General features: G+C 35.8%; 1 protein-coding gene across 2 annotated transcripts in view; it reads left to right on the forward strand.

Annotated features, from left to right (window-relative positions):
* The window catches only part of LOC150087265 (E3 ubiquitin-protein ligase RNF185-like), an 81,191-nt gene that overhangs the window by 22,087 nt on the left and 33,478 nt on the right, over window positions 1-25,626 (forward strand). For both annotated transcript variants that reach the window (XM_090371106.1, XM_090371105.1), the window contains exon 3: window positions 10,574-10,702. In XM_090371106.1, the coding sequence (XP_090227232.1) occupies window positions 10,574-10,702 (129 nt within the window). The remainder of the gene's footprint in view (window positions 1-10,573; window positions 10,703-25,626) is intronic.

Genomic DNA, 25,626 nt, shown 5'->3' on the forward strand with positions numbered 1-25,626 from the left:
TTGCTTTGCTGCCTCCTTTAATATAACTGGATAGATCCCATCCACCCCAGATGCTTTTCTTATGTTTAACTTCAACAATTTCTCCTCCACTTTGCTCTCAGTTATTACAAAATCATTAAGTATCCTGCTACAATTTGATAACCTTCTGCCATTTTCAAACCTTAATAATTCCTCATGTGTGAATATAGATGCAAAATACTCATTCAGTTTGTTTGCTATCTGAGCAGGATCATCAACAGTCGAACCATCAATGTCAAATGGACCAATCAGATTCATCCCCTTCCTTTTAGAGTTTATATAAGTAAAGAAATCCTTGCTGTTTTTCTTAGCATCTTTTGCCAAGGATTTCTTGTAATCTGCCTTCACCTTCCTAACCTCCTTCGTGACCTGATTACCTGTGGTTTTTGACTCTGCTTGATTTCTTGAACCATTTGCAATTTATAGGTGTACAAACGCAACTGCTTGTAGACAACCCTGTGTAGAGGTGCAAGGGGCATGCTCAATTCCTTGATGCATGCCTGATTGATTTTATTGGCTATGAACAAAGGCAGCACATATCTCTTCAACTTGCTCTTCTGAGATGCTTTGATGACCTCCTCCATGTTGCTTCTGCACACCACCAGTGTTCAAAACATCCTGTACCATCTGCATATAGACTTTGGGTTGGGTGCATCTTTGTTGAACACATGTCTAAATTGCCTTTGAATCATGACAACAGATTTGCTCTCTGAAAACCACACTATTGCCTGCACTTCCTCCTGCATTGATGCCATATTTACACAAACAACAGTAGTACTGCAGCCTCAATCACAGTGCGATTCAAAACATTAACAATGAAACATGACCATATCCTCCTCTACTGGCTTATACTACTTTGCCATATGTATAACACGTGAAATTTAACCAACTTAAAATTGGGGACATTCAAAAGGGACCCTGTGGTATATAGGCACAAGAAAAAATTCTTAATTAGATGCAAGGGGATTACTAAATCAGGATTGGAACAGTTGTTTACCTAGCTACATTGTTTCATTTTAACTAAAAAACAGTAGATGAACAGGGCTATTTTGTTTGTCAAGAGCTTCTGTTTTTTAGTTTCAGAATGAACATTTCAGCAATCATTGTTGGAAATTTGCTTAGAAATTCCTTATATCCAGCCAATCCCTAAAAATGGTGACAAATCTTTCCCATCCAGTTAATTGCCCTATTGCACTTACTCTTCTCTTTCCCAAGTAATGGCAAAATCTATCAACTGCCGACTCAAACTACAGTTAACCCTCACTAATCCGGAATAAATAAAGCAAGCCTCCTCCCGGGTTGGGGGGGGGGGGGGGTGGGAGGCTTGCTATTCCGGAATAATGGGGGATTGTTAATCCGGATTTGCGAAGCAAAAGATAACCTTAAAAGAACAAAACTTAACACATATAAATGGAAAATTTAATAAATAAAATATAGGTAGTGCTGATGAAAATAAATTTAAAAAAAAATCACTGTAGAGCCTTTATTTAAAATCTATAAAAAGACAATACCAATGCCACTTGATCCTTGCTGTGAATACCACTTAAATACAGCTTCTTCTAGCAACACTTCTTTTGGCTTTTTAATGTCTGTCTATTTGATGCACTGCTTTTATTACTTCCCACATCGAATTTTAAAGAAAACCTCTTTATAGATTCTTTTGGTTTTTTAATATCCGACACAGTTTATTGGCCAATACCAAATTTTTCAGCAATTTTTTTTCCAGGAACACCATCTTCGAGTTGTTCTATCACTTTGAGCTTGTTAATGATAGTTAAAATAACATGTTTTCTTTTTATTCCACTTTTCAATTCTTTTCAATTCACTTTTCAATTCTTGTACAATATATGTATAAAAGAGTATGCACATGAAGCAATATAAGCAATAACATCTGTCCGGCTCTGACAGCATCAGCAATGATGCTGGACAACACGCAAGACAATGTAATGTATGTTTTATTTCCATCTCTCTCTCTCTCTCTCTCTCTCTCTCTCTCTCTCTCTCTCTCTCTCTCTCTCTCTCTCTCTCTCTCTCTCTCTCTCTCTCTCTCTCTCTCTCTCTCTCTCTCTCTCTCTCTGTGTGTGTGTGCAGTCAGAGTGACTCATCTCCTTCCTAAATTCTGTCTTTCAAAGTACTCAACTGTGAGCAGAATTTTTCATATTTTGATTCGGATTATCTGATATATTAACTGTAACTGGATTAGTCAGGGTTTACTGTTCCTTGAAACTTCCCATCTGATCAATGAACATCAGTATGGATTCTGTCAGAGCCAGTTTGTTGGTGATGTATTGGCTTATGTTACTCATCTTTGAACATATTCAACGGGAAAGTTTTGTGAAATTCAAGCAGCTGCTCTTGACATTTCTTAGACTTTTGATCGTGGTTGGGATCAAAGCCTTCTAAACAGATCCCATCTTATGGATTGCCAAATGTTTTTTGCAATTGGGTATTCAGTTTTCTTTTCTTCTTTTTACTCCCTACAAGGATGGTAAGTGGCTCCCTGTCTTCCAACTTCTCTGCTAATACTAGGTTCATTTCTTTCTCCCACTATTTTCCTCTTGTATATTAATGATTTTCCACTGACTGGAAATCCTATCCATAATTTTGATTGTGATAGAACACAACATTCCATCTTGCAGTTTCCGAATTTGTAAAACCTTGCACAAAACAGCTTCAACTTCCTGAATATCCGCTATCAATTCCTTAAATGACAGTCTCAGGTAATTTTTCAGTGGGGCAAAGAAAACTTAGCTACTTTTAATCCTTCTAAAACAAAAAAAAAGAGAGCCTACTGTTCCTTTGCTCATCTTTGATGACCCTCACAGTGTTCTCCCCCAGAAAATTTTTCCAGCTGGGTAGCATTATGAAATAGCCGGGTGAGGAAGTGTAATACTTTGCATAGTATGTTCGAATAAATATTGATCGAGATCGGTGATCAGTACCATACGGTACTGCGAAATTGCTTAAATTTTAGCTGAGTGGGGGGCGCCTATTCAATAGATCCTGGGGAGAACGTTGCCTCAGATTTCTAGACAAGATTGCATATCTCTACTAGGAATTATGCTAACTTCTAATCTCCCTTGGCATAAATACATTACAAATATTGCTCCTCTTCATCCACAAAACTGGGTTTTCTTTTTGCTCTCGGTGTTTTTTTTTTTTTTTTTCTAAACAACTAATCATTCTGTACAAATCTCAAATCCACACTACCATAGAATATTGTTCCCACATCTGGGGTGTTGCCCTCGAAACCACTCTCAAGCTTCTAGACTCCAAAAGAGAGCTCTCAGGTGTAATTTTCCACTCTGTTTTCCTGTTTATCCCTTCTGCGTCAGTTTTCTGCAACAGCATTCCTTTCCATGTATTTCCTAAAAATTGTCTACAAAAATTTAAGTCTAATGTCAACAAGTATCTTCTATTTTCTCAACACAACCTGTACATAGTATGAAGTATTATAGGTTCTCATATCTTTTGTGTTTGAGGCTTTCATTTAAAAAAAAAAAGTATTACTTCATTTGATCATAGGCAAATATTTTTAGAATATTTAAAGAATTCCTGAGTATTGCAGGAAGTACTGATTTGGAGTTTCATCTTGGTGTGTTTGTGTGTGTTCAATATGAAGTTTTGGCACTACAACATATATTAAAAATATCAAAGGCTAGTATTTTATTATCCTAGTGTTATCCCTGTTCATGTGGCAGCTGAGCACGTTGCATCTTCAGCACATACCTTTAGCCAGCTCTGACTTCAGGAGTTATGGAGAGAATGTAAAGTAAAGCATTTAATATTTCTTATGTGCTGTGGTTCAATATTCAATTATGCAAGGTTTATATATGTAACTGCAGTTTTTGAAGGGCATGTAGAGTGCCCCTAGTATGGTGGTTTGTACTTGTCACTTGTTAGGAGAGGTCTGTGGTTATATCCAGTTGGGGATTAGAAGAATTCTTAAAATCCTCTTTAATTGTAGCTGTGGTTAGTTAGTATCTGAGGGAATAGCCACCCTCTCACAATATTAGGGGCTTTTTTCAACACACTTGTGAACAGATAAAATCATATGAACTGGCACACTATGACTAAATTAGTCAGTGCACCAAAATATTCCCAGTCAATTTGTTAGTATGTAGAGCATAGTGCTACATTATTGGCAGAATGTGCTGTGTAAGCCTACTTAAACTGGTTCAAAGTCTAGGAAAAATTACCATTCCCTAAATTTAATAGTTCAGATATATCCTATGAAATTCAGCTCCATCCATTATGCCTTGCATATTGGATCCATTTCCTCCTGCTTAGTACAGTTAGTAAGTAAAATATCTAGTCTTCAAAAAATAAGCCTTCTCTGCTTTTTTTGTCAATATCACTGTAGCTTTTGATGGAAATTTTTGACCAAGCCTCTTTCAGCTTTTAGAAAAGCACTACCCTTTTTTTTTTAGTGCAGTGAGAAAAATATTTCAAGCTGAGCTTATGAATAGAACCCTCCTCATCTTTATTAATGATAAATGTTTTCAAAAATCAGTCTCCGCCAGCTTTCCTCAAGGTAGTAGGCTTCCAGCATTCTTCTCTCATATCTTCATTCTTTTCTTTATAAAAAATCAAAGTCCAGCTCTTAGGTGTATGATGTTATTCTCTCCATGCCCACCTTTTACAACCCTACTGATGACCTACTTCATGGTTACAAACAACTTTAGTCAGTATTATCAGTGGTTTGCATCTATTAGTAGGGTTTTTGATTATCTGCTAGTCCATGTAAAACTAAATATATATATATATATATATATATATATATATAAACATGTCTCCAAAAACACTTTATTATGCATGAAAGTAATTGACAATGGTCATTAGAAGCTTTGCCCATAACCCAAGATGAAGGGTGAGATTGAGTAAAAACAGTAGTAAATAAAACACTGATATTGTTGCTTTGTTACTTTTTAATATTCTTGATTTTGAGAATGCAATCTCAAAATCAAGTGGCAGTCTTTACTTGCATTCTTCCTTCCCTTCTTCTCTAAGAGCCAATATTAGTCATTTGCCAGAGCTCATTCAGTAGCAGCATTGCTTAGTTTCATAGCAGCAACTTCATTTTCCAACATAATTGGTTACCAATAGAATTTCAGGGAAATCAGTACATTTTGCTCCATTTCAAGGCTGCCAGAGTATCCAAAAGTCTGCCATGAAGATATTAAAGACCAAATTCTTGACATGGTGCAATAAGATATGTGGATAAGTAGTACTCAACAAATTGATGCTGCTCTTGTGTTCCTCACACATCTGTTTGACATCAGTTCTTTCATCTTCAGACAGTGACTTCATCATTTGCTTAATCAGACTACCCTCAGTTATTCTAGTTTTATCAACGGCACCTCCATTTTCCTGTCCAAGATCCTGGTTTTGCAAATTGGATACTGTTTATTGATGAAGTGAGTTTTGTGCAGAATGGAATTATCAGCTTGTATTATATCAAGGAGAAAAAATATCTCTGGTGTAATGGTAAGGGCCCATCAACAGCAATTTTTTGTCAGCATCTGCTGCAGTATGGACCACATGTTCTTCATATTGGTTGACCAGACAAGCTTACTGACATTTCTTGGAAGATTTTTTTTGCAAGGAAGGACTGCTCAAAGATGTGAACTTGGGTCATGTACGATATGGCCCAGAATAAAAATATATTGAAATGAATAGAGAAGAATTGTTTGTTTCTGAATTATATCAAGCAGAACACACAACATTACAATTTCTAACAAATACACATTGTAAATATACACTATTACACTCCAGGCATATTGATATTGTAGGTTATCAAATATTTTCTTAATGCAGTCCTTTGAAATTAATCAGAGCACACATCTGATATTGTTTTTCAATTGCATAATATTACAGGGAACAGGTATCTGTAGACATGTTCCTTCAGTATGACCCACAAATAGGCATCAGGATGTGCAAATTCAGGTTAATTTGTAGGGCATGGGTATTCTGCTCCTCTGGAGATTGTGCCACAGAAAGTGCTGTTCAAAGAGTTTCACCACTTCCCTAGCAGTGTGTGTGGGGGCGGGGAGTTAGCTCCATCTTGTTGGAACTACTGTGCATGGAAAAGCAGCTTTCTGTTGCAACAGAATATTTACAGGTCTTTGATGAAGGGTGAGGCAAACAGCTGACAGTATCTTTCTTGGTTTACAGTAACATGCCTTCTCTGTTCATCTTCCACAAAATAAGGTCCGGTGAGACCATTGCTTGAAATGTCACACCAGACAGTTACTTTGTCACTGTGCAGAGAATGTGTGACATTCACTCATCTGGTCTATCAAATCTGAGAAACTATTATTTACTTGTTCACATAATCAGCCATTGTAATATGGCACATGTTAGAAAACAAACCATTACAGAGAAAATGTTTATTTTTGTACACATTTTCAAGAGTGCAAACACAGAACAAAGTCTTTGTTCCAAATCGTGTGTTTGCAGCTGGTGACTCATCTGCATATGACATGAGAAAAGTGCCTAACAGATGAATCATTCTTTGAGCAGACTTTCTTTTCACACTGAGTTTTATTGCTAAATGCTGCTGGCTTTTTTTGGGCAACCATATGATTTTGTCAAACACTGCCCCCATATTCATGTTGTCTGAAGGTCCATTTTTTTTCCATTTCTGTTTTTATGCTGGCTTAAAATTGAACCTATCTGCCTAAACTTATTCACCAAAAGCAACACTTTGCTTTGTTGGTGGATCTTTATTGAAATCAGCTTGGAAACGTTTGTGTACAATTTTTATACTGGGTCCCTGCTTGGTCTGCTCCATGTGAATGGAAGTAATGCTCTACAATAAAAGCCTTTTCTAGAACAGTGAGAATCATCACCAGTAAACAAATTTCATAAGCTTCTCAGCTATAACTCTAAGGTCAGACTAACACATCATGCTAACAACAGCTAATGCAGTGTTGCTAAACTTTGGTATACAGCAGGCCCCCGTTATAATGCGGTTTGCTTTACGCTGATTCGCTATAACGCAGTTCTTATATTATAACCCGTATCTGACTATAACTGTCACAGATCACTATAACGCTCTTTTACAGATTGCATTTTTGGCATATTTAATGAAATCGTTTCATTTGATGGAGTCAGTAGCTTGAAAATGAATAGCAAAACAGCATTGAAACGTTTCCCACGCTGATTTGCGAAATTTTCCCACGCTCGATGAAATTTTCTCGCACGTTAATTTAATTGCAGTACAGTGACTTGTTACGTAGTTTAGAGATCAACATTTTAAAAAATGATCAAGTATATTGCTTGTAATAGTTGCGTTATATGCATTTATCCGAAGTCTAGTCATCACTTAGTACAGTATTAGATATTGTGCGTAATGGACAGTTTACTTGAACATTGTATCATAATTAATGCAATCAACGCAGTTACATTTTCGAAGAGCTGATAATGACCAATAGGAATGAAAAAGCAACAACGTCTGGGCACAGTACGAAGACTATAAATGTAAGAAAAAGACCGAATTTGAAAATTAAATTAGACGTTTTGAAGCGAATCGATTCCGGTCAACGACAAGCGGATGTGTGCCATAATTTAGGACTTGCAACTTTAACTGTAAGAACAATTATAAAAAAATAAAGAATTAATTTTAGCAGTGGGAAAGATAGCTATTCCACTGCAAGCAACTAGGACTAGGCTGGCTGTTAGGATTGAAATGGAAAGACTTTAATTTTATTGAAATAATATTCCAATGCAGAATTCAGTTAAGTTAAATATTAAAAAAAAAAAAAAAAAAAAAAAAGAGAGAGAAAGAGATTAGCCAATATGATGATCTGAAGAAAACTTGCCTTAAAAAAAAAAAAAAGTGGAACCATTTAAAACTGATAAGGGCTGGTAGAATAGATTTAAAATTCAGGGAGAAGCCACTAGTGCAGATCAAGGAGCCGAAACTTTCAAAAACGAACTTGTTAAAATTATTGAAGAGGGGTATTGTGTGTTATACGTCTCAACAAGTTTTTAATATAGATGAAGCAGGACTTTTGTGGAAACGAATGCCTAAAAGAAGTTTCATATTGAAAAAAGAAAAAACATGCCAAGTTTCAAAGCGGCGAAGGATCAGTTGACTTTATTGTTGGGTGGTAACGCTGCGGGTCATTTAAAATTAATACCCCTTTTAGTTTATTTGGAAGAGGGCCATCCACACATTTTTCATGATTAAATTCATCCATTAAATTAAATCAATTAAATTCACTATTTTAATTGGAATTTTAAGTTTACTTTTGATATGCAAATAGTTACTACATAATTATACGTATGTAATGCGGAATATTTTATGTGTACAAATAATTGAATATTAAATATTTTGACCGATGTTTGTGCATCTTTTCACTACTGTTTATTATTGATTAGGAAATGTCCTATGGCACCGACCGCAGCTCACAAATACATATGTTACCTTATGGGAAAGTGGCGCTCGCTTAGCGCGGATTCATTTAGCGCTCTGTTTTTCCGGAACGAATGATCAGGGTTAAGCGGGGGTTACCTGTACTTTATTCTGGGCCTTACTGTACGATAGCACTCCCACCCATTTCAGCTAATAAGTGAGGGCTCACCTCAATGCTACCTATCCACTCTGATGCCCCTTGACTACTATCCTTCAGAATCAATTAAAAATTCTGGTTTACGAAATGGAAGTGCCATAATGCAGTGAAGATTAGAATATAGCTGTGAATGTTTGAACATATTTGGTAGTTACTAATTTGATGAGCTGTGGTTTATGTTCAAGTGCAAGGACCTCACATCAAACAATTCTTTGAAATCAGTACACGAACCTTAAAAATTAAATATGTGTTTGTATGCCTTTCTAAAGTTTATTGGAATAACCCCAGAATAAAGCATTTTCAGACACCTGCTTATGACTTTTTTCATTCTTATTTTGTACTCAGAATATGTCCAATGAGTTTCAGAAATATGTACAAAAATTTGCACATATCTTAAATGGTTCTAGGTGAATTTATTGAAAACAAATTAATTGAATGAGCAACTTATCAAATAATCAATTTATTGAAAGGATTTTTCAAAAATTTTGAAGTAATTTATTTTTCATAAATCTGAATTATTTAATGAAACAGCAATAAATTACAAATTTATAATAACTGGATGCATTTAACATAACTGATTTAAATTAGATTTGTATAAAAAATGAAATTGGATTTTTTTTAAGAACTTAGGAGTTGGTTGTTGTCTAATTTTATATTTTAAGAAATAATACCAATTCATGAACAAGATAGTAGGGATAGAGGGCTAATGAAAAGAAAGAGAATGCAAAAGATACATTTATTGTGATATTCATTTTAATTCCAAGAATCTTCTGCACTGTGACAAGAACACAGATGTACTTTGCTAATTAGACAAGAAATATTCCTGCAACATTAAATACTACACAAAAAAAAAAAAAAAAAAATACTACACTAAATGTATATACCTAATGCAGTAATAACAGTATGCACTGGTTATGCTATTAAAGTTTGTTATTAAATATATATATGTATGTTGCAATATCAAGCTTACAGTATATGTCTTTCATATCTCCTATTAAGTTAGTTGTTTGTATTATGCTATACTGTTACTTTTGTAAGTTCTAAGTAATTATAATTGATAATAAATTTATCTAACTAGTGCCAACCTATGATTCAGACTTTTGAGCTACCTATTTTCAACAATTAAAATACCAGAATTCTTCTACCGTGCACTCAATATTATAATTTTTTTATATGGTTCCTGTGCTGGCAGCCCATTGATGTTATGTGGTTTTTGGGTGATTATGAGGTACAAAATATTCTTTCTCCAAGTACTTTCCTGAACATGCTGATACAAATAGTGATCTGGTTGATTTAAAAATTTTGAATTCTATAGTGTTTTCTTCACACTTGTAGATGGAAGAAGATGGAGACTCACTCACAATATTATTGTTGAGTGTGCCAAAGTATCACTAGATGCAATTGAAGAAGATTCTGTATTTCAATCAGTAAGGGACAAATCAATATTACTCATAAGAAATTATTCACACTTGCTCACTCTTCACATGTTCGTGTATGGGCTCTTTTCATAGTCTTTAGAATTTTCTAGTCTGCACTGTACCCTTTTGTTATTTTACCTTTCCTTCCAACAAATTCAGACCACGCAGATTCTGTGCTGATATGTGTGAGCTCTGAATCTGGGAAAGCTTTTGTCAACATATTTTGCATCAGGCTGCTTTTGATAGGAAGCCAATGAAAGAGCTAATTTGGTTCCCAAAGATGGAAACTGTGCATATGCAATTTCCAACAATGGAACCAGAAGCAACGAAAAAAATAGTATTCTATATATTTTAAATAATTTCTGTTTATACTTTGGGACGACCACACTGTTAGAGGAGTTGCTTGTTCTCAATTTGTTTCATGATAAAATGTTCTATTACTTTTTGAATGCACATTATAAGAGTGCATTCAAAAAGGTTTTTTTTAATGCATTCAGAAGTGATCACATTTCTAATATTTATTAGATTTATTTGTTGAAATGTTATTTTTATTCTTTGCAGTTGGCCATGCCTGCATAGGTGGTTAGAAACGAGACCAAACTCTCAGGTTTGTCCTGTATGCAAAGCAGCTATCAGTAGAGATAAAGTTATTCCATTATATGGACGAGGAGGTTCTCAGCAAGATCCAAGGTTAGCTATTCCTAGATCTCTAAAATATAAAAACCATATTTTAAAAAATTCTAGGTCCCAAATTTTGACAAATTATGAGAACTAATAACTAATGTAAAATCAGAAATCATAATTGTAGAAGAGATATTTTGGAATAGTGAAATAAAATAACAAAGGAAAACTATAAAATGGAATTTTATAGTTTTGGTTGCTATTGCTGTTTCAAATATTGTATTAGAGAAACTTTTAAATTAGAGGAAAATGGGGAAAAAATACCACAGAGTGATTCTGGTACTACTTTTTTAATAATACAAAAGGAGCATCCCTAACTACCTTCCAATTAACCAGTGCTCCCTCTTTAAACATAAAACAGTAATTTCTGCAGCTATGTCAGATGCATCGGTCATCATGCTAGTTTTTTTTTCAGCAGTACATTGTTTACATATACTGAAACTAGCACGTTGAAGGCAAAAATAGTAAATACTTGCACAAGACCAGACACATTCTTTGCACATACAAATTTTGTATAATTCCAAGTAAATAATGATTGTTCACTTCCAAAACTGCTGAAATAAGTTTGACTGAAAAGTGATGGCCATTACCACTGCAACAACAGTTAATGTGGTTCTGTATTTTTTCTGTTGAGCTGTATGTTTCTGAAGAGTTCAGATGTGTTTGTTCTAAATTGTTTACCAATAAAATTATTTATTTTAATTACAATATGTAATTTCATTAAATATTATGTAAATTAATGAAATAATAGGTAAAAAAAAAAGAAAAAAATTGTTTCTATGAAAGCTAAGTTCGATGCTTTGGAAAGATCAACTATTAATTCTGTATTGCTAAAAAAAAAAATTAAAAAAAAAACTGTTGAATGCAAAAGATTGGGAAAATTTTTTTTAAAAATGTAGAAGGATTTTGCATTTGGTTTATGTAACAAGGGTTGTTGAATCCTTTGCTCTACTTTAAAGAAACCAAAATTAAAGATTGTAGATGATGCATTATGGATGGGTTTATGGAAGAATGGCAGTGTGGAGCTACAATCAGTGGATCCATACTCAAAGAAAATATCTTAGCCCTATATCAAAAGTTACAGCTGACAGTTACAGGCTCCGCAAAAACGATAAGTGTTTGCCTTTTATTTACATGATTGTTGTTTTATATTGTACTTAATACGTAGTCATATAGTTATAGTTAAGCTGGTTATTTTTTATTTTAATTTAGATAGAGTTTTTGTGGATTTTACTTACGATAGGTAAAACCGTTATTTTTGTTCGATTTTTGTAGCCATTGTTTTTGTATATAGGGAATTCAAAGTTTTTGTAGGGAATTCAATTTTTTAATTGAGGCAGCTCTAACGCATAATTATATAGTAATACGCTTCACTGTTTCTATTTCATAGTTTCTATTCAAATACTACTGACATTTAATTTATTGATTTTATTAATTTAAACTACCATGCCCCGAACTAGAGCAGCAAAGCAACGGGCACAAAGTGGCAGGAGTGTTGTGACTCGGGGGAGAACTGAGGGGGGCGATTCTCCAACGCGTCACAGCCTAAAAAAATGTGCAACTTGTGAAATGTTTGCCGAACTCTCTGGAACGGAACATGATATTGCCATGGGGGATGTCTTTGTGTGTGCGCAATGTAAGGAGTGTAAGGAAATCAGGAGACAACTCAGCGTTGTTATGGGCCTATATGAGAGTTTGAAGGACAGGGTGGATGCCCTCGAAGGAAATAAATTGAGGGGCCCATCAAGCTCTCAGCTGCCCACATCAACGCCAGAGCTTGCACTTGGTCATCACGCAACACAGCGGCAACCCCCAAGGCAGAATGCGCTGGTCCCACAGGAACTATTAGTTGTTGGTGACTCTATTGTCAGGGAAACGGGGAACATGCTATGTAAAAAGGATAGGTGGAATAGGACCAGGGTATGTCTGCCAGGGGCAAAGGTTGATGACGTTGTAGAGCGGATATCATCTTTCAAGGGCACAAAAGGTGATATAGTTGTACACGTTGGCACTAATGATATTAAGAGTAGGAGACCGGCAGAATTACTCAACAAGTACAGGTCACTGTTGAAAAAAAGCCGAGAATTAGGGTTGAACTTGAAAGTGTCTGCAATTCTGCCCAGACACGATAGGAGGGAGTATATGATGAGAGCCTTGTCGATCAATTCGGCCCTGGAAAGATTGTGCAAGGCTCAAGGGGTAGAATTTTTTTCAGCCTGGACTGTACTTGTTAACAGGAGAGATTGCTTCTACAGGGATGGGATACACTTAAATAGAAAGGGTGCAAGAATATTTGCTGATGCTATCGAGGCAGTGCTAGGTGGGTCGGAAAACTGCTAGCTTGGGGGGATACAAAGACTAATAGTTTAACAGTAACCGCAGGCAGAGGTGAAGGTGATTCTTGCACAACTTCTATTAGAATAAGAAGCGACCTGGAGCGAGGGGTGTTGGGGGTTTCAGGGACGGATGGCAGTCATCCTGGAATAGTTGGGTATATGGGATGTGTTAGGGTAACAAGGAATAGGCATAGGAGCATGTATGCTTGCATGTATACCAATGCTAGAAGTATAGTAAATAAATTTGATGAATTTGAAGTGTTGGTCAAGACATCAAAGGCGGATATTGTTGGGATAGCAGAGACGTGGTGTCACAAAGATATAAGGAATGCAGAACTGGAATTTGGGGAGTACAATGTGTACAGAAAGGATAGACAGGACAGAAAGGGAGGAGGTGTTATGCTGTTAATTAAGAAAAACATAAAATCAAAAGAAGTGCATCCAGTTGATATAGATGGACAGTGCACTGTTGAGTCAGTTTGGTGTGACATAAGCACTGCAAAAGCAAAAATAAGAGTAGGAGTGTGTTATAGGCCTAATGACTCGAATGAGTACAATGAACAATTGTACAGAGAAATAGAGTGGGCCAGTAAATCAGAATGTCTTATAATGGGGGATTTTAACTTCCCAGATATTGACTGGAACTTGTGGGTTGGTCACTCACACACTAGTCAGACTTTTGCGGATTTATTGGATGATTGTTTTCTGCAGCAGCATGTTCGAGAGGCAACCAGAGAAAGTAATACTCTTGATCTGGTTATCAGCAGTGATCATTCGTGTATTAAGAATTTGCAGATAAAGGAACCACTAGGTGGCAGTGATCACAGTGTGCTGAAGTGGGATTTACTCAAAGAGGTAACTACCGTCAGGGGTAAAGGAAAGGGTTTTTGCTTCCGTAAAGGGGAGTACAGTGGTCTCAGACAGTTTTTAAATTCTGTACAGTGGGATCAACTGACGATGTTACAAACAGTAAATTCTAAGTGGGAAGCATTCAAGGAATTAATCGTGGAAGCTACTAGACTTTTCATACCGATGAAGAAATATTGTTCAAGGTTTAGGCCTAAATGGTTATCAAATGAACTAATGAGACTCGTGACAGAGAAGAAAAATGCATGGGATGCATATAAATTATCAGGCGACGCAGAAGCCTGTAGCAGATATAAGCTAGTCTGTAATCAGGTCACAAAGGAGGTTCGGCAGGCAAAGGCGGATTACGAGAAATCTTTGGCAAAAGATGCTAAGAAAAACAGCAAGGATTTCTTTACTTATATAAACTCTAAAAGGAAGGGGCTGAATATGATTGGTCCACTTGACATCGATGGTTCGACTGTTGATGATCCTGCTCAGATAGCAAACAAACTGAATGAGTATTTTGCATCTACATTCACACGTGAGGAATCATTACAGTTTGAAAATGGAAGAAGGTTATCAAATTGTAGCAGTGTGCTTAATGATTTTGTAATAACTGAGAGCAAAGTGGAGGAGAAATTGTTGAAGTTAAACATAAGAAAGGCACCTGGGGCGGATGGGATCTATCCAGTTATATTAAAGGAGGCGGCAAAGCAACTAAGCAAACCCTTAGCCATAATTATGAGAGCATCCTTGGATTCAGGGGAGGTTCCCACGGACTGGAGATGTGCAAATGTATCCCCAATTCACAAAGAAGGTTCGAAGGGTGACACGAATAATTACAGACCAGTTAGTTTAACTTCTGTTCCGGGTAAAATAATGGAGTCACTGGTTAAAGATGCATTGCAGGATCATCTAGACAAGACTGCAGCAATAATTCAGACACAGCATGGGTTTGTTAAGGGAAAGTCTTGTCTGACAAATTTGATTGGTTATTATGATGTGGTCACAAAGGAACTGGATGCAAAAAATAATTTTGATATCATATACTTGGATTTCAGGAAAGCTTTTGACACTGTTGCGCATGGAAGACTACTGTACAAATTGGAGCAGAATGGTATTAAGGGTAAGTTGCTACAATGGATAAAAGGATGGTTAAGTGGGAGAAGACAGAGGGTGGTAATCAATGGGTGCTGCTCTTCGTGGACTAATGTTATTAGTGTAGTCCCACAGGGTTCGGTGTTGGGTCCACTGTTGTTTTGTATATTTATCAATGATATTGATGAAGGTATATCAGGCTTAATGTCGAAGTTTGCAGATGACACGAAGGTTGGCAGGGTTGTTAATGACAGTAATGGCAGTGTGCTACTGCAACAGGATCTAGATAATTTGGGCAGATGGGCTAAGAAGTGGCAGCTGAAGTTTAACCTTGACAAATGCAAAGTACTGCATATGGGTAGAAGTAACCCCAGAGAAACGTACCAACTGTGTGGTACTACACTTAAGGTGGTAGAAAATGAAAAAGACCTGGGAGTAATTGTGCAGTCAGATATGAAGTTTTCTGAGCAATGTAGACAGGCTGCTAGGGCAGGTCATGGGGTTTTGTCAATGATATATAGGAATTTTGCTAGCAGGGAAAAGGAGGTGATTGTCCCTCTGTATAAGGCAATGGTCAGGCCACGCCTTGAGTACTGCATACAGGTCTGGAGGCCTCATTTTAGGAAGGATGTAGATTTGCTTGAGCGTGTACAGAGAAGAGCAACACGATTGGTGAGGGGAATGAAGGGATCCTCTTACCAAGAGAGGCTTAAGTTCTGCAAATTGCAGTGGCTGGAGACTAGGCACCTGTGCGGTGATCTGATTGAGGTCTATAAGGCCTTGAATGGGTTGAGCACGCTGAATTCTGATGGGATCCTCCCACTTGTTCAGAATACGAACCTACGGGGACATAAGTTCAAATTAAGAAAGGATAGATGTAGAATAGATGTGCGGAAATTTGCCTTTAGCCAGCGGGTGGTTAATTGCTGGAACAAACTTCCATCTGTCGTTGTGGAAGTTGATAGGTTAAATAAATTTAAGGAGGAACTGGACAGGCATTTGGAGGGTATGGTGTGATTTTTTTTTTTTTTTTTTTTTTTTTGGCTGATGCTGCATAAGCTCCTACACTTGCTTTCTTGCATCAAGTGCCACTACTACTACTACTACTACTACTACTATGATGCAGAAAGTTTAACAGCAGGTTACAGATGGCTTGGATGTTGGAAAAAAATGTTATGGTATCCATGTATTGAGTATTAGTAGGGAGAATTCAGCCTGCAAAATTACAGAAGATTTAGGGTCATTTATTAACAAGGAAAAATTGAATGGAGAACAACTCTATTGAGGGGGGGGGGTCAAAAAAAAGCTTTGTATTCGCCCGGTACTTGTGCTAGAACAGAGGTTTTCAACCTTTTTTTTAATAATGGCACCCCTATGTAATTTATTTTATTTTGCGGTACCCCTACTCAATCTACTCAATTTTCTGTCTGTTAGATCCGATTCTCTCTCTCTCTCTCTCTCTCTCTCTCTCTCTCTCTCTCTCTCTCTGCGTGCGTGTGCGCGTGTGTGTGTGTGTGATATTAAAAAATATATATGTTATATGATAGTTATTACAATAATATAATTATAAAATTACATTTCATAATATAAATTATATATATACAGTATATAATAATTTTATTCTTTATATAGAGATACTAAGCAAACATCAAATATAGATCACAACAAAATTAAAAAGATACTGTACACCTTTTTATAATGAAATAAACATATAAATTTTAAAAAAATAATAAGTTTAAGTAACTTAAACCCAAATTACATGGCACCCCTGGAATGTTGTTGCAGCACCCCTGTTGAAAACCACTGTGCTAGTAGATTGAAACAGTGTATTACACTTTTTCAACATAGTTACCAAAAAAAAAGACCTATTTTTTCCACTTTTCAATACGCTTCTGCAGACCAGTTTTGTAGAAGTCCTCTGACTGTCATTCAAATCACTGCTCAGCAGCAGAAATCACTTCATCATCATCAGCAAAGTGTTTTCCATGAAGAAAGAACTTTAGGGCAGGAAAAAGGAAGAAATCTGAGGGTGCAAGGTCAGGGGAATAAGCAGGATGTGGCAGTAGTCAGTCCTCGTATAACACGTGTTTACACTACATGAATTCGATCACACATGATTTATAAATAGGGGAACAATATCATATATAACATGAACTAAATTCACTTATGCACGATTCGCCTTTGTGTTTACAAGGAATGGCAGTCCAATTTGGAATCACCCCAACTGAATGCAACACGATAGAAATGAAGAGAAGATTCTGAAAAATGTATTTGTTTTTTATATCAGTGAAGAGGAAACACATTTCACCGTAATAACATAAAAACCGACACAATTCCAGCTATTGGTATTATCACAAATGCAATTAGATAGAGTTTACTACCAGTTTATAACAGATTCCACTAGCAGAAATGTAACTGAATAATGTTTTATTTGTTTTATGGTAGTGACCTCCAGAAATGTGCTTTAGTACAATGTGAGCTAGTGGGGTGTTAATAGTGTGTCTCTGCCTTTATGGTGTTGTTTATTCAATTGCTATACAAGCCAGCTTTGTTTATGTGTATCAAGCATGCCTCCTCATTTTGTAATTGTGCTTTATTCCCTAAAAATGAGTAAAATATTTAAAAAAGGAGTGAAAAGGAAGCATCCTGGTGAAGACAGTACAGATTCAGAGAGAAAAAAGAAAGCAATATCGATAGACAGAGATGGACTGGGTCAAAAATTCTTATTGAGGAAAATTTGTAGCGGCTTCATACTAGCATTTATGGTCAAAATCACACCGGCCTCCGGTCCACCTGGATTTCTTGTAAGGTTTATGGCCAGTCTGCTTCTGTCCATAGAGAAAGAAATATGAAATTCTGAAACACTTTTGGGCAAATTGAAAGAACGTGATATTGCACATGCTACAGGCCTAAATGAGGCAACGCCAAGAATTAAAAAGAATGCAGAGAAAATAAAAAACTTTCATAGCAGGAACAACTCAAAGTGTAATAAAATCATTAGATCAAGACACAAAGAATTGGAAGAGATGGAACGGCTGTCATCTGTTTGGATAGAAAATCATTAGATCAAGACACAAAGAATTGGAAGAGATGGAACGGCTGTCATCTGTTTGGATAGAAAATCAAACAAAGAACAAGTTTGCTTACGATAGAAGCAAAAGCATTAGCAATATTTTATCATGTAATAGTCGTAATAAAATTCTTATGTATTTTTTTATTATGATTATTTATTGTGTTTGGTAATGTTTTGGTTAGAAATGTGTGTTCAATCTTGGGTGGTCGGCACCTAACCCTATTTTTCCCATAGGGCCTGTTATTTATATTGCACGATTTTGTTGCACGAGGGTTTATAGGAACACAACTATTGTGTTATACTAGGACTGACTGTATTTCAGTTTATCCTGACACATCGACAACATTTTATGTGCACATGGTTCTCTTTCCTTCTGGTGAAGGGTCAGAAGTCTGCTAACCCATCTAGCAGACACTTTACTAATATGCAACTGCTAATGGATAATGTTCTCTACAGACTAAACTGGTTTGGAGCTTTGTAGCTAGTTCTTTGATGCTAATATAGCAATCTTGCAGGATCAGTGCCTGTTTTACAACATTCTCTTTTGTTACAGCAGTTGCTGGGCATCCTGGGATTTCTTCATCATTCACTGAGGTTCTTCACATATTTGAATTGTTTATACCAACGACACTAACTTGGGCAGTCTTCTCCGTAAACAGTGACCATTTCTTTGTGGATTGTTTTGAGTGTTTTCCCTTGCAGAAAGAGGAACCGAATCACTGTTCTGTATTCCACTTTATTCATTGTGACACTACTTCATTCAGTGCTGCAAAGAAAAAGAAAAAAATGAATTGTCAGAGATCGAAATCAAAATTTATGTGGTTACTATTAGATATTTCAAGGTATTAAACAGAATTTCAGCTTTCTATCACAACTACTTCTGAGTGAATACAAATCTTTTTTGAACCTCTCCCTCTTGTACATTATAAATGAAACAGATATAAATCATAAGATATTACCTATAAAAATTATTGACAAAAAGCAGAGCCTGATGCACCAAGAGAGAATCACATTAGCTGCCCGCATAAATGTAACTGGAACTCACAAATTGCCACTATTTTCTGTTGGTAAATTAGCTAATTTTAGAGCTTTTAAAAATATAAATTGTTTATTTTTATCAGTGTATTACTGCTTACAAAAATCACATGGCCGGACTCCTCATTATTTAAAGAGGTGGTTTTTTTTTTTTTTTTTTTCATGAATATGTACATTCTTTAAAAAAACACTTGAAATAAATAAATTTACCTGAAAAGGCTTTATTCTTTCTGGATAATGCTCCTTCACATCCCAAATTTGAAGAACTTAAAGAAGGGAATAAAATGGCTATGTTTTTACCACTGAATGTAATATCTTTGATCCAACCCAGAATGTTTGATTCTAGGCTGGATCAAGACTTTCAGAAACTTTCATCTATATTGTCTCTTTACATTCTAGAATCACCTACATTCTAGAATGTTTTAAGATACAATATGGATGAAAGTGTTTGAAATTTTGGAAAAAAACATGAAATATATATATCTTATAGAATCATTAAAAGTTATCAACATCAGAGACATTGTTTACAATATAGCACTGGTGTTGAAGAAAGTCCTGAACTACAGAAAAATAATGGAAAACATAGTTTATTAGAACATTTCAGGCAAATTGAAGGTTTCACAGATTTACAGAAAAGATGGCATACAATAATGAATTCGTGATGATGGTGAGATGGGAAATGAAGTTATGATAATGCAAAAATTATGCGGGTCATAATATCAACAGATGGATATAAAATATGAAGAAGAGGGGATTAAATCAAATCCAGAGCCAAAAATTTCTTATGCAGCAGCAAAAAATGCCTTTTGCAAAATAAAATAAACTTTATGATGCCCTGTTTTAACTGACTTTTTTGATTAAATGACTAACAGCTTGGCCTAATTGCATTGGATAAGAGGACTTCTACTGTACAAATAAGAGGAGCATTATTAATCTCAATTCATTGTTTTTCAAACTTTTTACTACTTGCCAACCACTTCAGCAGGTAAAATTATGATCGCAGAGTAAAGTCTAACTGAAAAAACTATTGAGCTTAAAAGTGGGTAAGACCCTGAGTACTGATGTTATTTAGCTGGTCATTTTGAAGGTGATTGTAAAAGAGCACATTATTAGTATTAATCATGACATTATTAGTCATCATTGGACTTGGTGATTCATCTCCTTGGATTGTAAAAGTACAAATGTCTCATTGTCCCACAAAGGCAGAGATAAGGATGAGACGGATTACTAAAGACTGGTCAGCTTGACATCAGTAGTGGGGGGGGAGTCATGTTGTCCATGGACAAGGGTGCATTACAGAATCATTTTGAGAGGTACAATATTCTAAATGGATTACAACATAGCTTTGTAAAGGAAAACATTTTCTTGATCAATTATATCAGTAGTCGATCAATCTGATCAATTAATGTGAAATAGTTGCAGGAGTTAGATGCAAGAAACAAATTTTACATTATTTATTTATACTTTTTCAAAGTATTTGACACATTCTTGCATAGGAGATTGCTGTACAAGATGAAGCATATTTTAAAAATTCAGGTAAAATCCTCAGGTGGATTAAGATTTGGCTGAATGACAGAAAACAGGGTTCTGTTATAGTTATTATTTAGAGTAGGCCAGAGTGGTGTCCCTTGAGGTTCATTGCTGGGTTGACTTGTTTTGGATTTTCTTGAATGATATGGATTCAGGGAATACTGGATATGATGTTGAAATTTGCATATAACATAAAGGTCAGAAGAGTGGTTAACACAAGTTAGGCTTCAGTTTCTTCAAAATGAGACATGATTAAAAAAAATAGCAGTTACATTTTAATACTGCCGAACATAATGTTCTACATTTAGAAAATAACAAACCAGGAATAACTTATGTTTTGGGATGAGGGAGGGGTAGAGAAGGGTTTAAATAGGAGAGAGACTTGAGTGATTGATACAATCAGACAAAGATTATAATATTTATCTGATTTATAATATACGTAAGTTAGTTATAATCCAGTTTAATGCAAATATATACTAACAAAATCAGTAGCTTTCGAGACACGTGTCTCTTTATCAACTGACAAATTAAATACAAAATACAAAAATACAACGAGCTGAGTGGGGCACGTTAATCATGCGTCATTGTTGTTGCATGGACGTGCGCTGCTTTCTACACCAGTGATCTTCCAGCAATAAAACGGTTGTCTCTAGGATGGGATGCAGACGTATGCCTTTCTGGCGATTTAATGCCTTTGGATTGCTTACTATGTTGAGTGACTCTAGCCATAGGCGGTGGCGAAAGTGTCGTGAATGGTCTACTATTTCAAAGTCTCGTTTGGGGTCAAGATCGTGGTTGGTGGCCCAAAAATGTTCCGCAACCGCGGACTGGTCAGTTTCGGCAAGCCGGATTGCTCTGTCGTGTTCCGTGAGGCGATCCTGGAGACGCCTCGATGTTTCTCCTATGTAGCAACTGTTACAGTCTCTACAGGTGATGCGTCTCGAAAGCTACTGATTTTGTTAGTATATATTTGTATTAAACTGGATTATAACTAACTTACGTATATTATAAACTATGGACCCCAGTACTCCAGGCCCATTCGTTACTATTTACCTGATTGTATCATAACAATCAGAAAAAGGTTATGTAAGTGTGGTAATTACTATGCAGTGTAAGCAGGTGGCTAGAAAGATGCATAATACCTTGTAAATGATTCAATGTACTTTTGCATCTAGAGAGAATTCTTAATTTGCATAATAACTCACACTAAACAACTTATTTACCACTGTTTTGGAAGGTTCTTCTTCTTGGTCCTTAGCTGGCAGCTAGGGGAGGCGGTTGACCACGCAACCAGTATGCTGCTGTAGGTGCCGCAGGGTTTCGGACTTGCTCTGTGATGTTCTTCCATACTTTACGATCCACAGCGTCAGTCCTGGCCTGGTTAAGGTCGAGACGTCGGCTCTTCAAGTCATTTTCCACTTGCTTGGCCCACGTTTTCCTAGGCGCAGTCCGTTGGATGCTCCATTGGGTGGGTCGTTGTCTCCAAAGGAGTGTGGATGGTATTCTGTTTGTGCCCATTCTACATACGTGGCCAAACCATCTAAGCCTTCGCTTCTGGATTTGGTCGGCAATGGTTGGTTGCTGTTGGCATCTGGTGTGGATGGTATCATTAGTGATGCGGTCAAGAAGTGAGATGTCCAAAATCTGCCGCAGGCATCGCATTTGGAATACCTCAAGTTTGTTTAAATCTAGCTTGAGACAAATCCATGTTTCTGATCGGTAAAGGAGAATGGGCAGGATCAAAGTCCGGAAGAGTAGGATTTTAGTCTTTGAGGAAATGTTGGTCCTCTTCCACAGACACCATGTGAGCGAGGCGAACGCAGTGGCCGCCTGTCCAATTCTGCTGTGGATTTCCATGGTGGATGCAACTTTCTTCTCCTGGACCAGCGACCCAAGGTATTTAAAGTCCTGCACTTGCTCGATCTGGATGCCTTTGAGATAGATGGTGGCTTGCGACCCATCTGTTGTCAGGGCCTTTGTCTTATCAGCATTGATCTTCAAACTGTATGGCCGGGCAATGTCGTAGAGGATGTCCGTGGCTTCAGAGTCGTTACCAGCAAAGATAGCACTATCATCGGCAAACATCAGGTCAGTCACATAGTGATCCTTGTCATATTGTATGCCCCGTCTGTTTCTGAATGCTTGGAGGCTACATCCCCTTGGCGGACTCCAGTTTGGATGGTAAATTCCTCAGATAAATCGTTCTGGATGCTCACCTGGCTGGTTAAACCGTTGTATTTGTAAGGTTACTGTTACTAGAGACTATCTGATGAGAGACCATGATAAGTCCTGATAAGATGAAGTAATGATAGCTTATTCTCTTACTTCTAGTGGCCAGTATGTATATCCAAGTAGGGACTCAGTTCAGATGAATTCTCAAAGCCTCATAATATATGCAGCATGTGGCATTATTGCTCTAGCATCTTTGCTTGCTTAACTTGCTTTCTGCTTGGTCATTTGCTTTTAACTATTTTTATATTATTATTTATAATTTTTACATTTTATAATTTATAAGTTTTTAGTTTATTTAATATTAGTATAGACCAAGGGTTCCCAAACTTTTAGAGAAGCCAGCCACATATGAATTTTTGGAATATTTGGTGGGCCAGAGAAAATTCCTAATTACTGAAAACTACATTCTCTGCTTAACTTTAATGTTGTGCAAAGAAACAAATTTTATACTTACCTATATCTACAGATTCAAAAATAAATCGATTGATATGTAATATAAAATATACCAGTTTGTTTATATCAAATTTTAATTATTACTTATTTATTGTACTAATCGCAAAAATACAGTTAGTAATACAACAAAATCATAATTAATGTGATGAATGTGGTTGTAGAGTGTGACTATGTTTTGTAATATTGGGTTTTAAAGTACTATTTCTAATTCTTAAAGTCATGTAAATGCGGGTCAGTTAGATATGATCGTATTTTTGTTTTTACATATTTCATTTTTGAAAAGGTCTGCTCTCATATACATGTACTTCTGAAAATTGATGTAACCTTTCTTGCAAAATTTTAAATTTTTAGATAATCTGACTCAGATAATATTGAATAAAATTGAATTAGATTTTCAATTTTAAATATTGTCTTCAATGCATCATTAGATTGAAGATCTACTAACTCTAATTGTAAATTCTCATCAACATTGTTGACAGGTATGTCAAATGGATTTTGAAAAAGTTCAAATACATTTGAATTATTTTTAAAATCAGAAAATCTAGCTGCAAAATTTTCCTACAACAAACTAATGTTTTGAACAAAATTGTCAGTGTTAGAATTACAACTAGGCATATTTTTAGATAAATTATCGCAACATGGAAAATGTAAAAAATTATTCCGAAGTAGCTGACTTAAATAACTCCAGTTTCGTTTCAAATGCTTTGACGTTATAATACAATTCATTGACAAGTTTGTCTCATAGTAAGAAAATTCAGGCGTTCACTTATAAAAAGGCAAGTGCCACAACCATTTGAGATCTGACAGTTCTGGAACAGGTTTCAATTTTTCGTTCATAAATAAATCTATTTTGATCCTAAGTTCAAAAAATCACTTCAACATGTTACCGTGACTCAACCATGGTGTTTCAGTGTGGTATTGACCGTATTCAGCCTCAATTGTTTCAAGAAAATTTTTGAATTGCCGACGATTCAAACCAGTCTTGCGAATAAAATTTAATGTTGATATTACAGTTGACACGACTGAACCTACACCCAAAAAATTTCCGCATAAAGACCGCTGTTGAATTATACAATGAAATTGCATTGGTTTTTTAATATTTTTACTCTCAAGATATTTATGAAGCTGACCCATGAACCCAATTTTAGTACTGACCATATTTTTAGTGCCATCCGTCGTAACTGCTGATAGCAAATCCCAATTCAATTTGAGGCCGTCAGTTGCTTCTGACACACTCAAAAATATATTTTCACCTGTTGTTGTATCTCTTTCAAGCTTTTTAATGCAACCAGCTTTTCAGTTACTGCAAAATTTTGATTTATACCTCGGATATAAATTAATAATTGAACTGTATGGCTTGTATCGTCACTCTCATCAATTGCTATTGAAAAATGTGTGAATTCACGAACTTTTTCTATGAGTTGATTTTGAACATCGGCTTGTAAATCTTCAATTCTTCTTGTTACATTTGATGAAGATAAACTTACAAATGCAAAATTCTTTTCTTTCTCAGGACATACTTCTTCTGCAATTGCAAACAAATTCATTTTACAAATCCTCCATCCGTAAAGGCCCTTCCTTCTTTGGCAATGATTTGGGAGACTCAAAAACTAGATCTAACTGCAGATAAATTTTGATAAGTAAAAGTTAGATCTTCTGTTGTTGACTTTGTAAAGTTTGGGTTAGTTCTTGGATTTTTTTTCTGCCACAAAGTTCCTTGAAATTTATTGTGAATCGAGGCATGCTTTGTGGTGTAGTGACATTTCACATTATATTCCTTGAACACCGATAAGGCTTCATTGCAGATGAGACAAGTGAAAGTACCATTGAGCAGTGCAAAAAAAAGTAATTTTGGCCACTGCTCATTAAAAATGCAAACCTCAGCATCAACTTTTCTTTTATTTTTCAGCATCAACTTTTCTTTTATTTTATAACATCAACTTTGACATGATTTTTATGGGGTCACTGGAATAAAAAAAATAAAAAAAATACTCCTGAATATTGAAGCAAGCAAGCACTGATGTGTCTTTAAATTTTATGACATATTTTAACATAAAGGTTATTATTATATTCATATCATTTATATCACATGAAATTAATAATATAGTTTATTTAGCTGTTTACCTAATAAACTACATTATATTATAATATAAAACTATATTATTAATTATAATATAGTTTACTAAGGAGATGTTTTGGGTATCTTACTGATACCCGTCATCAGACTGTGTTATGGGGAGAACAGAAAGGGCTACAAATTTGAATATTTTAGGATATTACAGTTACAATTACCAATATTACAATTTGCAAATTATGATTCTAAAGTA

This window comes from Mastigoproctus giganteus, chromosome 4 (genome assembly GCF_048544385.1).
Source record: "Mastigoproctus giganteus isolate SK-2022 chromosome 4, ASM4854438v1, whole genome shotgun sequence".
Taxonomy (NCBI): domain Eukaryota; kingdom Metazoa; phylum Arthropoda; class Arachnida; order Uropygi; family Thelyphonidae; genus Mastigoproctus; species Mastigoproctus giganteus.